At 37.8% G+C, this 15,231-nt stretch overlaps 1 protein-coding gene and 1 non-coding gene across 3 annotated transcripts in view; both read left to right on the top strand.

Annotated features, from left to right (window-relative positions):
• Nucleotides 1–15,231, top strand: part of rhbdl1 (rhomboid, veinlet-like 1 (Drosophila)) — a 49,705-nt gene that overhangs the window by 5,871 nt on the left and 28,603 nt on the right. Inside the window, exon 1 of one of the 2 annotated variants that reach the window (XM_026926656.3) lies at nt 7,365–7,842. The exons of the other annotated variant lie outside the window; for it this stretch is intronic. Coding sequence (XP_026782457.1) covers nt 7,804–7,842 — 39 coding nt within the window. The 5' untranslated portion in view covers nt 7,365–7,803. Of the gene's footprint in view, nt 1–7,364; nt 7,843–15,231 lie in introns of those variants that run through there. 2 annotated transcript variants of the gene reach the window in all.
• trnal-caa (transfer RNA leucine (anticodon CAA)) lies at nt 283–390 on the top strand. Its single transcript has 2 exons — nt 283–320; nt 345–390. It is a non-coding gene; the product is annotated as a tRNA-Leu (tRNA).

The following is a 15,231-nucleotide window of genomic DNA, read 5'->3' as shown; positions in this document are numbered from 1 at the left end:
GTGAAGCCCAAACGGCTCATTATTGAGCGTGTATTTAAGCAGTTTGACCAGCAGGGGGCGATGATGCATTAACGGCATTAACGGCATTAACTGGCGGCCATTACAGCGACAACAGTGTTTCAGTTTTGAGTTTCTGTTTTATTTTATTACTATTTTTGTCTTTTCAAGACTACAGACTTCTACAGTAAGCAGCTCAGTCAATAGTTAGTCAGTAAATGAGAAAGTCAGGTAAGGAGGCTGAAGATGATGTTGAATATTGTTTTCTCGCCGCTTTGTCTGTATGTCAGAATGGCCGAGCGGTCTAAGGCGCCAGACTCAAGGTACAAACCTTCCTGTAGAGAGGATTCTGGTCTCCAAATGGAGGCGTGGGTTCAAATCCCACTTCTGACAAGAACTTTTCTCATTTACTAAACCTTTTGTAAAATCCCAAAGCTATAAGCGATAACATTAATCTGCTTTCACGTTGCTTGGATATTTATTTATCCTTATTTTCCCCAAATTTTCCGTAATTATGGTAGTAAGCTACTTTTTATTTTTGCTAATATTGACATAATGCTAGCAAGAAAAATAGTTACAGTTTACTCAAAATGCAAATTTATACATTCAGCCAAAAAAAAAAAAAAAACACTCACCATAGCTTCTAACCAGTGTTTGAAGAACGGTGGCCAAAGTATTTCCCATAATGCACTGCATTAAATCAACAAGGAAATCAACAACACAACTTTCTTGTGGATATTTATAGATATATGTACTTAGCTTGATAACTAGCTGGATCACATGCTAATTAGCTTATTTGCTAAATAACTAGCTATCAGCCTACAGTTGGACAAACTTTAGCAATAGCAAATCAAATGTTATTTCTCTGAAATATTAATTATGTTATTGCTAATGTATACACTGATAAATAACTTCATCCACCATTTTTGTTTAGCTAATCTCCCAGCCTGGTCTAGCCCGGTGTTAGGTTGGTCTAGTTTATCTACAATGCTTCGCAGACTGAGAAGGTCTTTTAGCCTGATCAACTAGAACCAGCCCGTAAGCATCCAAACGTCCTTTTAAACTATCAAACCAGACCAAACTAAACAGCTAGAGCCAGCTTGTAAGTGCCCAAAAAAAAACCCATCTAAAACCAGGCTGGAACCAGCCTGACCTGTTAGAACCAGCTAGAACCAGCCTGTAAGCATCCAAACGTCCTTTAAAACCACCAAACTAAACAGCTAGAGCTTGTAGTGCCCAGAAATCTAAAACAATCAAACCAGACTAACTTTACCAGCTGGAACCAGCCTGACCAGTTATAACCAGCTAAAACCAGCTGGTAAGCTGATAAACAGTTAGAGCCAGCTTGTAAGTGATCTAAAACAATCAAAACAGACTAGTTTGACAGGCTAGAACCAGCCTGACCAGTTAGAAGCAGTTAAAACCAGCTGGTAAGCATCCAAACTTCCTTAAAAAACAACAACAGCCAGACCAAACTAAATAGCTAGAACCAGCTTGTAAGTGCCCAAAAAACCTTTCTAAAACCATCAGACCAGACTAGCTTGCCCGGCTAGAACCAGCCTGACCAGTTAGAACCAGCTAGAACCAGCTGATAAATGTCCTAAACCTCGCTTAAACCATCAAACCAAACCAGCCCAGACAGCTAATATTGGTTACCAGCTAAAACCAGCTAGCTGTTTATTTATTTATTTTTTTAAATCAGGTCCACACTGTGCAAACTTGAGCTACAAGTCATTTCACCCAACACTTATGTAGGCAAGGTAGCCAAAATATTTTTGGTGTACAATATTGGCTTTAGTTTTGCAGCTACAGCTAACAAGCTAACGAGTAAGGAAAGTTTTCAGCTACCAGATTAGCATATGTACACCATCAAATTTTTGCCTCAAACAGTGTCCAGGAGGTGTTTAGGAGGTGTGGTGCAATGTTATTTAGACATTAGGTTTGTACAGTGCTAACCTGCTAGCTAACTCCCATTACGTATTACCTAGATTGGATTCTTAGCTATAGTACAAATGTAAAAGCACTTTGACTTGACTGAAGAAAAACTGAATATAAGTGTAATATTAGATGATGATCTAGGAGTCGAAAAGGACATGTCCAAAGCAGTATTGGCCTGAAAACTGAACCTGTACCTTTTATATTTGCCTTTCAGCGTCTTTTATATGATTCAATTTATGCACATTGATTGAGCTTAGTCACAGACAAACCAGTTTTGTCAGATAGAAGCTCCTTTGACAGTGTAATTTAATCTCAGAGTCGATACTCTCTGGCCAAGAGAGTATAATAAAAACGGACCACATATTGCATTAATAGTTGAAGTATTGACGTATTTTAAAATCCAATAGCAATTGTGTTGTTTGGAGTTTCATTATAGGTTTGAGACTAGGACTCCTTAGCATACAGATCAGTGTTTATACTTAATACAGACTGTTGATTCACTGGGATCAATGTGTAGAAAAGGATTACGGGGCAGAAAAAAAACAAAAAACAAGAACAAAACAAACAAAAAAACCCAAAAGAAGTCCAGCTACACAGTGACTGGCAGGAGCTGACAGCCAATCAGGAGACAGCAAGGACTGATGAAGTTTTGTTTTTTCTTTTTTGTTGAACAGGTAAGACATCTAAATTATTTTGAAGATAGTGAGTTATAGATGATAACTGTAGAATTTGTATCATTAACCAGTTGTTAAGTTGTTGAGCTGGAGATGCATTAGCTGGTAGGTGTTTGTGTGCTTTTCTGTACTTTCGTATTTGACACTTGATTAAAAACGAGTAAAAACGATTGAATCATCCGAGGCATGTGTTCGCCCTTGTGTGTATATTCACTGCTTCCACTTTAGAACAAAGATTCGATGATACTCGATGATATTCAATGACACACATGGGGAGCAAACAGGTGATAGTATTGTTATTTCCACTGTTTTTGATTAGCTAGCTAGAGTAAGTGGGTTAGTTCATGCTGATCTACGTCGCAGTGGAGCAGCCACTGATGTGTGCAACAAAGCTTGTTTTATTCTTATAAAACATCTGTAATACCGAAGAAACAATAACATTTAATTATATCCTCAGAGCCGTCAATACTTGGACCACATCCCAGAATGCATACTACCATACTAATTAGTTTGTCAGTACACTTTTGGTGGCATGATTATTTAGGTGTGCATTATGTGGTTTGGGACACAGCCCTGAATTCTCTTTGAATGTGTGACCTGGCGGCTGTGGCACAAACATTTCTAAATGCTAAAATGTTTTTTAGCTATTTTCTACCACAGATTCCAAAATCTTCCATCTCGTAGCTTTAAGCGCTTCATTCAGCCAACTATGATTTCCTCTCCATAATATACACACACCTTTCACATTCACATGTTCTCCTTCATACGTGGGTCTCCATATCTAGTTCTTTCTCTACTCTTCATAAATCACTCTGCAACATTGTTCTCACCCGTATGCAAATGACTCATTTTCCCTGAGTTTGTAGAATTATTAAATCCTGTGTTTAGTGACTAATGAGTCACAGATGGACGTTTACTGTGTAATACATGAGACGTTACAGCATGCAGTACAATTACACTGCAATCTGTGGGAGCTCTTCAATATGTCATTTATTTAACAGTTCTTCTCTCTGTCTGTCTCTCTCTCTATTTATATGTCTATCCATCTGTCTTTCTCTCTGTCTCTAGCTATCTGTATACATATCTGTCTGTCTTTCTGTCTATTTCTATATTTGTTTATATATTTTTTTCTGTCTGTGTCTGTATGTCTGTCTCACTGTCTGTCTGTCTATCTATACATCTGATGGTCTTTCTGTCTGTCTGTCTGTCTATCGTTCTGTTTGATTAATTGTCTATCTATCTATCTATCTATCTATCTATCTATCTCTGTTAATCTGTCTGTCTCTCCTTCTGTCTGTCTGTCTACGTATCTGTCTGTCCGTTCTTCTGTCTGTCTCTATTTATCTGATGTTATTGGTTGTGTTTTTTTCTTATTTCATTTTATAGTAAGTGTATTTATGTGGCTTTTTCACTTCCATCTCAATTTCCTTTCTCTGTTTTTCCCTACACGCTGCTGTATTGTAAACAACTCTCTCTCTCTCTCTCTCTCTCTCTCTCTCTCTCTGAGTGTTTAAATAAGGGTTTGAAGTGAATAATGAGGCCCGTGTGCTTCTGTAGTGAGCTCCTCTCACTCTCTGTCTGGATGCATCTATTAAAGTTTGAAGTTGCCCCAATTTGGTTCTGGATAGCAGCAGGGTAAGATCACTGTAGATTAAATGCAATGTGACAGGAATTTACGTCTCGGCGCTAATAGCGAGACTGTCTGTAGTCCATTCTTGTTAAAACTGGCAGTTACTCTGAACACGATGGCTGTTATATTTGCCGTAAGCCAACGAAATGCTCACTGTTAATGAGGAGCTATTATTACATCCCTATTTGTTGGCAGTGGGAATGTGTTTTTAGAGTGGAAAAAAAAAAGACGAGTGCTTGAACGTGCCAGGCGGCCGAAGAACGTCGGTTCCATCTGCTTCATTTGAGGTCCACAAAAATAAAGATAAAAAAAAAAACAACAACACACAGACAGCCCGCTGAGAATTTCTAGATAATGTAAGCTCATATTTAATTTCTTTAGATTTCTGTCAGATGGAATGTGCAAAAATTCATGTCAGTTTCCAGTTTTATTTTATATCACATTTATTTGTTTGAATTTATTTATTTATTTAAAGCGATCTACACTGGAGCCAGAAACCAGTCCAGAACTGAGACGTTAGCCATTGTTAGCCATTACCGCTGTTTCTTCACGTTCGTTGTAGAGAACTTTAACTTGTATGTTTGCGACCTTTGTGAGCAAGAAGGTGGGTTTGTGGTCTCTTTGGATGAGTTAGCATTTAAATAGCAAGAAAAAAAATCTGTGGAGATAAAAAAACCCTCATTACCCCTACATTCTCTACAAAATCACAACTCAACGGTATAACGTGACGTTATCGTACGATCATACGTTATCAGTATCACTCTAAACCAGCATCGCACTCGGGTTCAACTTGTCGATGTACAATTTATATTACTGAGTACCACAATTTATGTTACTGAGTAACACAATGTCTTTGTAGACAAGTATACTGCTTACACAATGCTCCATAATCTGGAGGCTACTAAGCTTCACAATTATTTGTTAGCAATATTAGCCTAGTAGCTTCAGTTCTAAACGAAACATGTCTTGAAACTTCATTTTTCAGCTGATCAAATATGAAATGCGTGGCTGATTCATTCTACAATAGCTTGATGTGACTAACACTAGGTGGCTGTTGTTCTTGATTTCTACTGATTCCTGTCTTCAGCTAGCATGCTAACTCTAGCTCATGCCTAATGTGTTTGACAGACTGGAGAACCAAATATTCATTCATTTTCATCTGTTTCTGTAAGTGTAGGCTTTTATAATCCATTATTTCACCCTCAGGAGTGAGGACGGAGAGGGAGTGTGATAAATAGCCAAGTCAATATGCCTACAGTGCATGCTTTGCATTTCCCGAGCCACATTCTCTTTCTCAAACTCCACTGAAGTCAATAGTGTGTGTCAGATGAGAGAGAGACTTCACACTGCATACGTTCTTAGATAGAATATAGAAACCTGTGTGCTAACTGCACCTTTTCAAAAAAAAAAAAAAAAATCATCATCTGAATTTGAACCTCCCTATCAGAAAATTCACTGTATTCTACTTCACCGTGGTAACAGTAATGGGTTACTGTGGTAAATATTGGTACAGTCAAATATCATTTATTTGTATAATATCATTTGTTTGACCTGTTAAAACGGTTAGAGCGCTAGTCATGAGAGCACGGTTTATAAAGTATAGCTAATTACTAGCTAATTACTGAGGCTAATGATGTATTTAGCTAGCACACTGCTGGTTTATGTCTTTTATATGTACAATGGAAAGGCACAGTACCAGTAAAAATGTCGCAAAACAATCTGGAATATCAACATTTCTCTCAGATGTGATGATAAATCGCTAAGAATTGCTAAGAAAAGACTTCAAATGACTACAAAGACTACAGTGGCACTTAGCAGCAATGCCAAAGCAAACGATCACAGGTTTTGCTATATTTCTAAAAGAGTCATGTCATGAACTCACGAACTCATCAGAAAACGTCCAAAATCGTGAAAACTACAAGAGTGGGACGTTCATATGGAATCGTCTCATAAACATTTTGATGTACTTTACTTATACAAATTCAACCATAATGCTACCAGGGTTGTTACAATGGCGCCTAATGATAGCTACGTTTATTACATATTTATCCAGGACATTACTATGGTTTTAATTTGAGGCTCTATTTTAACTATGTTTATTACATATTTTCTTATGTATTACACATATAACTGTAATAGTATCATGGTTCTGCTTTCTGCTTTACGCACCTGATTCTCGATTCTGATTGGTAAGAACTTGTTGGTATATTTTCTATAATGTTCAGCACCTCTGACAGTTTGAACGCGTTATCATTTCCATAGTAACGACTTACACAGGGACCTGTACGGCGGACGCTCCGCAGCGGACTTGCATAATTGTATATATAGTAACGTTGTTTATTTAGCATGTATGGAGGGAGTTGTCTATTTAGTCTTTATGGAAGGAGTCTCCAGTGTCAACACATAAGGTTTTCTCATATGGAGGGCTGTACGGGTTCTCGGTAACATAACAAACTGCATTTTTTTGTCTTATTAACTTTGAGAGAGAGAGAGAGAGAGAGAGAGAGAGAGAGAGGAAAAAAGAGGATGGTGCTTCTATAATGTAAGTGATAACAGAAACTTGTTTCAAGGACATACCACAATATTTAAAGGTAGCTATAAATGGATAAGAAGTATGACATGTCGTTCTGCAGTAAATAAAAATGGTCAAATTGCTGTGGTGTGAGAAGAATAAAAGACTTCGGGATGCACCATTTTCACCTGGTTGTTGATTATTTTTAACACCCCCAAGTGTTTTATTCCATATTACATTGTTATGGCATGGCATACTTACTATACATATAAACAAACAAAAATGTATACATATATATATTATAACATAACATCACCATGTCTTACAGTTTTCTGTTAAACCTTAACATACACTATGTATATGGTACAAATGGTTTGATATCTTTTGCATAAAAAAAAACAAAAAAAAAAAAAACATGGTTGTTGTAAAAGGCTGAGCACGAGCATACTACAAATGCTTGTGTATATGTGTGTGTGTGTGTGAGGTAAAGCTGCAGCCTGTCAGACACGCCCCACTGGCTTCCTATTGGCTGGCGGATGCCACCTCCCTCCCCTTCCTTATTAGCATTCAAGCAGTGCTGCTTGTACGAAGGGTAGAGAGAGGGAGTGACAGAGTGAGATTTACATATAGGTAGAAGTGGCAAGACGAGGGGAAAGGAAGAGGGGAAAAGCAGAAGGAAGGAGAGACAACCAGAGAGAGAGAGAGAGTGAGTGAGAGAGTGAGTAAGAGAGAGAGAGAGAGAGAGAGAGAGAGAGAGCAAGAGCTGCATTCTGCCAAGAGGGAGCCGAAGGAGGCAAGTGCATCTGCAGAGGCAGACAGAGAGACAGATCTGTCCTGGATTCCCCCTTCCCACATAAGGACGCAGCCCCTTCCTCCTCCCTGACCGGAGGGGACCCTCGGAATCGTACTCCAGCCTCCGCAGCCTCCGTGTGTTTGAGAAGAGAGAGAGGGGAGTGAAGGGGGTGTGTGGCGCCCTGGTGGGTGCAGGCGTGTGAGCATGTGTGTGTGAGTGTGTATCTCGTTGCGGCGGTTGGTGAAGCAGGGCCCGGTATATGGATAGGAGCTCACTGTTTCAGCTCATTCAGGAGCAGGTAAGCAAGCAACGGCGCGGTTGCCATGGCGACCGTCTCCTTCCTCCGTGCATGTGCATGCATATGTCTGTACGTTTGTGTGTTGTGGAGATGGAGGGATGCAGCAGATGAGGGCATGCAGAGAGGGAAGAGAGGCTGAGACGAGTGGACGAAAAAGAATGATGGACGTGTGTGTGTGTGTGTGTGTGATGGTAATGCAAATGCAGCATCCATGCTGGTCTGGAAAACATGCTGTGACCTGACCCAGTCAGGTTGGCACCGATGTGAAAGCCCCGTGAAAGCAGGACACGGTGTCACATCAGGCTAGGTGAGGGTAGTGGCGTTACTATATGTCCACACGCGCGCGCGCACGCGTGCACACACCCCTCACACACACGCCTCACACACACAGGGCTTGTGATCACTGCAGCGTGGCCTCAGGGAAGCGAGTGCACCAGCCACAATGCCTCGAAGTATATCTTGTTATCATCAGCAGCATCCTGGGATCATAATCACATGATTCATTTCTTCATTTGTATCTGTGCATTTCATATCAGGTCATGACCTTTGAACCTTGAAACCTTCTAGGTCGTTCCCATCTGGTCCTTGGGTATTCCCGTATCATGTAAAGTACACGGATTGGACACTAAACCTATTGCTATGCATTGTAGGATTTCATGAGTGCGCTGGACATTCGTTACGTGATTATCATGACAGGAAAATTGAATTAGTCATTATTACTGATCATGAATCATTACATCACCTTTAGAACAGAAAACTAATTAAAATTATCGAGTTTAATATCCTGTAGTTCATTCTTACCGGAGATTCCTGTTATGACCGGAGCATGTGTAATATCACAGTCATTTCATAACCTTTACAGTAGTATATCTTAGAAGTCTAGCTGAGTAAAGATATATATAAGGAACAAATTGTTTCAGATTCGTCCAAAACGAGCAGGGCAGCTCTTCTTATGCTTAAAACTTCCCAAGGCTTTCTCTCCTTACAGAACATTATTGGGTGTGTGTGTATGTGTGTGTGTGTGTGTGTGGTAAATAGCACAGAATATAACGTAATAAATGATGTTTTATGATGTTTTATAAAATAACATGGCTAGATAGGAGAAGATTTCAGTAAATATTTGGTAAAGACATGTTGATCGATTGTGTATGTGTTAGTGTGCAGGTTTTGAATGCTTTCTGAAGACCAAGAGCCGTATTCAGAGTTCAGTTAAGCAGGCACAGTGAGGAATCGTGTACATCGGTATTCAGATGTAACTACAGCACTACTTGCTTTAAAGTACACGAAAGAGTCTTTTTTTTTAATTTCCCGATGGAGGACAATGGGGGAGACAGGAGACTTCGCTTATCTCAATAGAAATCTTTATGGATAAAATTTTGAATGAATTTAAACTGAGCTCTCAGTGTAGCACATGAGTGCTTGGTCAGCTTATCCTTCTTCACAGGACAGCACATTGAATTATTTGGCCAGTGCAAAATAGCAAATTAAAAATGTGATTTAAAAAAACAAGCCTAAATCTCACTCAGACATAATGATTTCATGACCTTGATTTAGAATTTTACACAATTAACTGTCAGCACATGAGATAAAAAAATAAAATGCAAACTAATAAGTTGTGCTGGATCAAGTGCTATTTTATAAGCTGTTGAATAATTAGAGTGGAAGCTACTTTGTTACAACTAGGACTATTCATGTAGATGTAGATGTATTTCAATGCTTGCCATCATCCTACTAGCCTTTTTTCATATTATCATTTATAAATTATCTTGCTTAATTGTATTTAACGTGACAGCAAATTTAAAAAATAAACTATCTGCTATCTGCTTCAGTCCGCATTTTCTATCCCCCTTTTTTTCCGGCTTAAAGGCAAGTGCTTGTGTTTAAAGGTGGTGTTTTAGATGGTAATAAGAATCGCCGTCTCAGACATCCGGAGGTGTGCACTACACACAGGTTGTTGCATAATCCGAATGGCCCAGAAATTTAACTTAAGCAGCTGCGCAACATGTCTCTGAATCTATGTGACCTACGTAAATATTGACAAAGTTCTGTCAACAAAAGTCGGCAACTCTGAATACAACCCAAAATGTCCAAATATTGACAAAACCATGAAAAATTTGACCTTGTGGAGACATTTGGCTGGAACTTGGAAACGAAATTATTATAATTTTATTAGTATATTTTTTTTGTGGGGTGGTGGGGCCGGGTACTGAGACTGAGTTACAGTCAGTGAAAATAAAAGACCAATGTTGTTAAAACCAACACTTAAGTATGCAAAAGCAGGAGATTTGTAGAATTAAAAGGAATTAAGATCTTTCTAGGCTTAGGAAAGTCTAAAGTCTGCTTTGGTAACTGAACTACAGGATACTGATGCATATAGAACCAGACTGCGTTAAATTCAATATTTTGAAGGATAACACCTGATATACAGTGCCCTCCAGAACTATTGGCACCCTTCATTTAAAAAAAAATGAGCAGAAATGTCTATTTAAACATGCTTTGCTTAAACACAAACAGTGCATTTCAAAATGATCTGCATTTATGAAGGGTGCCAATACTTCTGGAGGGACCCGTATAGGCAATATTATTAATGCAAATGAATTACAGTGATAAGACCACTATAATAATAATATTAATAATAATGAGGCATCAACCACTATTACGTTTTCACATGAAAACTGCCTAAACGTTGATCATGAGTACATGTAATCTAATAATCTAATCTAATCTAATAATCTGAAGGGAAAAAATCTGATATCAGTATCTTATAAAAAAAAAATTAAAAAAAAAAATGGAGGAATTGGATTGTTTCATCCTTACTCATGTCTCAAATCCGATATACAGTAGACTATCATAGTATGCAGTTTATATTATTAATGTGCATGTAAACACACTCATGTTAGAGAGGTAGTGTTGGCTGCCATGCGTTTCAAACTTTCATGAAACCTTCGTAAGGTGAAAGGAATGATGGGAAATCTTCACCGATGTTCATTTCAGTCGGGCCGAATCGGACGAGTATCTCAATTCAATTTTTTTTTAATTTTATTTTTAAATTTGTTTATAAATGTTTATATGCTGTAAACAATAGACATAGTCACAAAGGAGCTTTAAGGGAAGCCACATAAGCAATGTCTTCCATGAAAATGCTTTGTGTGTGTGTGTGTGTGTATGTGTGTGTGTGTTGATCTTTAAAGAACATGTTGACTGACAGACAGTTTGACATATCAGTCATTCTGAGGGAGATTTATTCGCTGCTCCTGAGGCGAACGATCATATGAGACTCACCAATTAAGTGTGTGTGTGTGTGTGTGTGTGTGTGTGTGTCAGAAACTAGAGCAGGCTGTTGCTGACACTGTGGGTGCATGCCATATGCGTTTGTGTATGTGTGATTCGAGCAAAGACTGGTAAATTTGCTGCGATGTCGTGGGTGTGTGTCCATGCATGCACCATTGAGCGTGGCACATTAGGAAGTGTGTGTGTGTGTGTGTGTGTGTGTGTGTGTGTTTTGGCGACTGCTGTTTCATTGAGTTGATGAGTTTTCTGTTACAGGGAGGAGTGCTGAGCTCAGGCTATTTCTGGCTGTAAAACACACACACACACACACACACACACACACACACACATGGCTGAGTATTGCTGGCATAAGCTCACTAGATGGGGACCGAGCGTAATACGCAATGGCACGGATTCTTGCTAGAGTCTGACTCCATACACAGCCGAGCGCAGAAATATATGTCTCAGGATATTTCACGGATGAGAATATAATGACATGCTCATTTCTTTGCTTTAGAAAATGCTTAGACGCTAATGTTTTACTAGCACTTTTACGAGTGAGGTGGAGTCCAATTCATTTACAGATTAAATCAATGGTTCTGTGGAGAAATTGAATTTACATAGTTTTCCTCACAAGGCCTTGCTGTCCAGAGTTTGCTAGTTTAGTTTAGCACTATTGCTACAAGGCTAATGTAGCTAAGTCATAGTCTCATCCAAAATCATTTGTGTAAACATCCGCCTCAGACTCCATCCAGTTATTCAGTGATGTTTTAAACACACACACACACACACACACACACACCTGCTGATGTAATTTAGGACAGTGTGACTCACTGTAACCTATAAACAAACCTGAAGACTGTAACGTTATGGGGCGGCCATCTTGGAGTTGCTATTTTGCCTCAGCTGAGTTTGCCCCTGCCTCGCACAGCTTTAAAGCAGGATTTGTAGCAGAAAGCTGAACTTTAAGCTTGCTTAAAGCATTAAAAGCTAGTATATAAAGATTTAGTAATGTATTTACAAAAAATACTTTCATTACATGTTAGCTACATTAGCCTCATAGCTCCAAAGTGCAAAGTGAATAAAGCAACCTTCAGACGTTTTAGCTAAAGCTAAAGTGGAAAATTGTGTACTTTTATTTATTTATTTATTTTTTTTTTACATTTTTTCTTCTCATCTTTCATTCGATATGTTTATTAAAATATTACATTTAAAAGAATACAAACAAACAGTGTCTTCGTTATTGCTTATACAGGAATAGCTAGTAGAAGGTAATAGTCATTGTTGCCAGATCCTCATTTTTGAACTGCCACAACCCCTCTTTTGAACTGCTGATGTGAAGGCTAGAAATATTATTATGCTGTGGTTAAAACAAACAAACAAACAAAAAAAGAAAACAGTGAGTCAAATGAAAACCTTGTTTTCTTTTGCTTTGTTTATTGCAAATAGGTGTCAGAAATGTGCATCATTTTTCTATGTAATCTCCATTCACTTTTTTTTTTTAAAGGTTTTCCTTTGACTCATTCTTGTATATTGTACCACAGCACTGTTGAGTTTCTTGATTCTGATTGTTGATTCATTTTGATTGATTCATTTATTTATTTATTTTTTTGACAGTAGATCTGGCTTCAAGGCAAATCACAATTTTATATCAACGCACTCGTTCTAATACGTTATCCTTTCCGTAATAACAACTTACACAGGGACTTGTATAGCACATAAACGGTTTAAAAATGTGTCTAATTATTGAAATGGTGAATTTTTCTAAGAGGAGCCATTTATTTCACATTTTTAGAAGGAGTCTCCTGTTTCCATCATGGAAAAGTCTTCAGGACAATCTTCCTTTCTCCCTTATTAATTTTGGGAGAGAGGGGAAAAAAAAGAGACGCTAGTGAGGGAATGACAGTTTATAGCTGGTAGGAGTTTATAGACAGTTTATAGCAAAGTTATTTTATAGATGTTCTACAACACTAAAATTACTTTACTTACTAAACAGATAAAAAGTATGTTGTTCTTAAATGAATGAATGAATGAATGAAAACTTGTTTGCATTGGAAAATCACTTTGGAATAAGAGGAGTAAAACACTTCAGGATGTGCTGTTATGGGAAAATGATCAACTTTGATGTGAAAACAGCATCACATCACAGACGTCATTAATTATTTTTCTTTAACAGTACACCGTGTCATGTTTCACTGTCTCAGGAGGTGGGGAAAGAAAGTAAAACTGAAATCTGCACAATAGTGTGGCAAGTAGAATGTTGATTAAAGGTGGTGAAACATGACGATGAATGTGAAACGAAAGCGTGTTGACATGACTGTGTTCTTTTCATAAGGTAAATGAAACGAAAATCCTTTCCACAGGCTCTTTGAAAGCAGTTAGAATCGGAGATATGAATTTGTAACAAATCTAATATTAAAAAAAAAAAAAAAAAACACCTTTTCTCATTATTACTAGGAACCCGAAGGTTTTATTTAGTCTTAAAATGAAAGAAATGGGCTTCTGAGCAATGTAATATCTGCCTTTCGGTTGTATTAATTTAACCACACAATGCTTCGCTGTTGCCAAAGCGACTTTCAGGCTGAAGTAAATCACACAACAGGGGCTAGATTAATGAATGTGCTTTGACTCTGTCATGTACTATGCGCTTTTAAGCAGTAATTCTAAGCCCCAAATTACAAATACATTAAGGTAAACATGCAAAACAGACCAGAGCCATAATGAGAACATGTTAGTAAATCATCTTGGGCATTACTTTGCAGGTGTTATTACATTTTCACAAGTTTTCAGTATTGGGCTGTTTTTTTTTTTTTTTTTGGGACTCCTTTTGATTGGCCATTGGGCTGCTTTGATCACTCAAAACCTGGCAACCCAAATATATAGCTTATCTTCGTACTTAATGGTGGTGTTATGGTAAATACAATCTGACTTTGAAGAATGTTTCTGTTTACAGAAGCGCGTTTCGGTTTCTATTTCCGTTTACACAAGCCCGGATGGAGCTGATTTGACAAAGTAAGCCAAACCTAGTCATTTTCGTTAATCACAGGTCTATCGTTAGAGGATCTTCATTGTACAATCTGACATGTGATCTCGTACAATGTGACAGGTAATAATTTTAAACGACTGCTGAAATCGCAGAGTCTAAAACTGGCTTTAAAAATCAGAAAAAAAAAATTTCTGACGTTGTCATAAAATTGCTGGTATATAATATGTTTGGTTTTATAAATAGTGGATATTTCATTATTACAGTACATGGTGATAATATATCCATGGATTGAGATTTGTTATGAGAATTGTGAGAATTAATTATAAGCTGTAATACTAAAATGTTTCTTATTTAATAATGCTAAAGCAGCAGGACTCGGGTCTTTTTCTTCTTCTTTAGACCTTTCCATGAATAACAGCAGGTCTATGGAAGGGTTTATATCGCAGGCAGACATTTTGTTCAGAGGTAAAATCTGCATTATAATCCAAAAAGGCAGGCATAAATCAAAAGCAGAAGATATTCCACACCCGACACATCTGTAAGCCAAGAGCTGAGCACTGAGAGAACCGATAAACTGGAAAAAAAAAAATGTAGAAAGAGAAGTAGGTAGAAACAGTGAAACCTGAGAACTCGAGAAACCGGGAACATGACTTCGATTTGCGATGCACAAGTTAAAAAAATAATTTTTCAACTTCGAATCTAAGAAAACACACATTTAACCATTCAAAAAATGTTTTTAACCAGTTTAGGAAACACTGTCATATTTTTATAAGGTTTCTTTTCTGACTTTTTGCTCTTAAATGAGTAACAGGCTTGGATTGGGTTACTTAAACTATTTTTGAATGAATCATTTTGGTAACAGGCTCATACTTTCAAAGTGACCTCATCAGTCAGTATCACAATATCTCTGACAACAAGGAAAACAGAGTGAGAGACTTTTCTTCTTCTCATGATCTTCCGGAAATTCGGACGATGCAGCTTTCTGTTGAACATTTGACTTGAGGAAGATTCCAAATATTTCATGGGGTGAATCTGTTTAAATGACAAGTAACTAAAACGAATGTACACTTCGGGAAAAAAATGGGCCAAGCCCAAAATGGCAAAATATTAAGCTTGCAATGGGCTTAACAACT

The sequence above is a fragment of the Pangasianodon hypophthalmus genome, chromosome 1, assembly GCF_027358585.1.
Source record: "Pangasianodon hypophthalmus isolate fPanHyp1 chromosome 1, fPanHyp1.pri, whole genome shotgun sequence".
NCBI classification, from domain to species: domain Eukaryota; kingdom Metazoa; phylum Chordata; class Actinopteri; order Siluriformes; family Pangasiidae; genus Pangasianodon; species Pangasianodon hypophthalmus.
The sequence above is the reverse complement of the archived record's forward strand: the minus strand, read 5'-3'. Positions and strand labels throughout refer to the sequence as shown.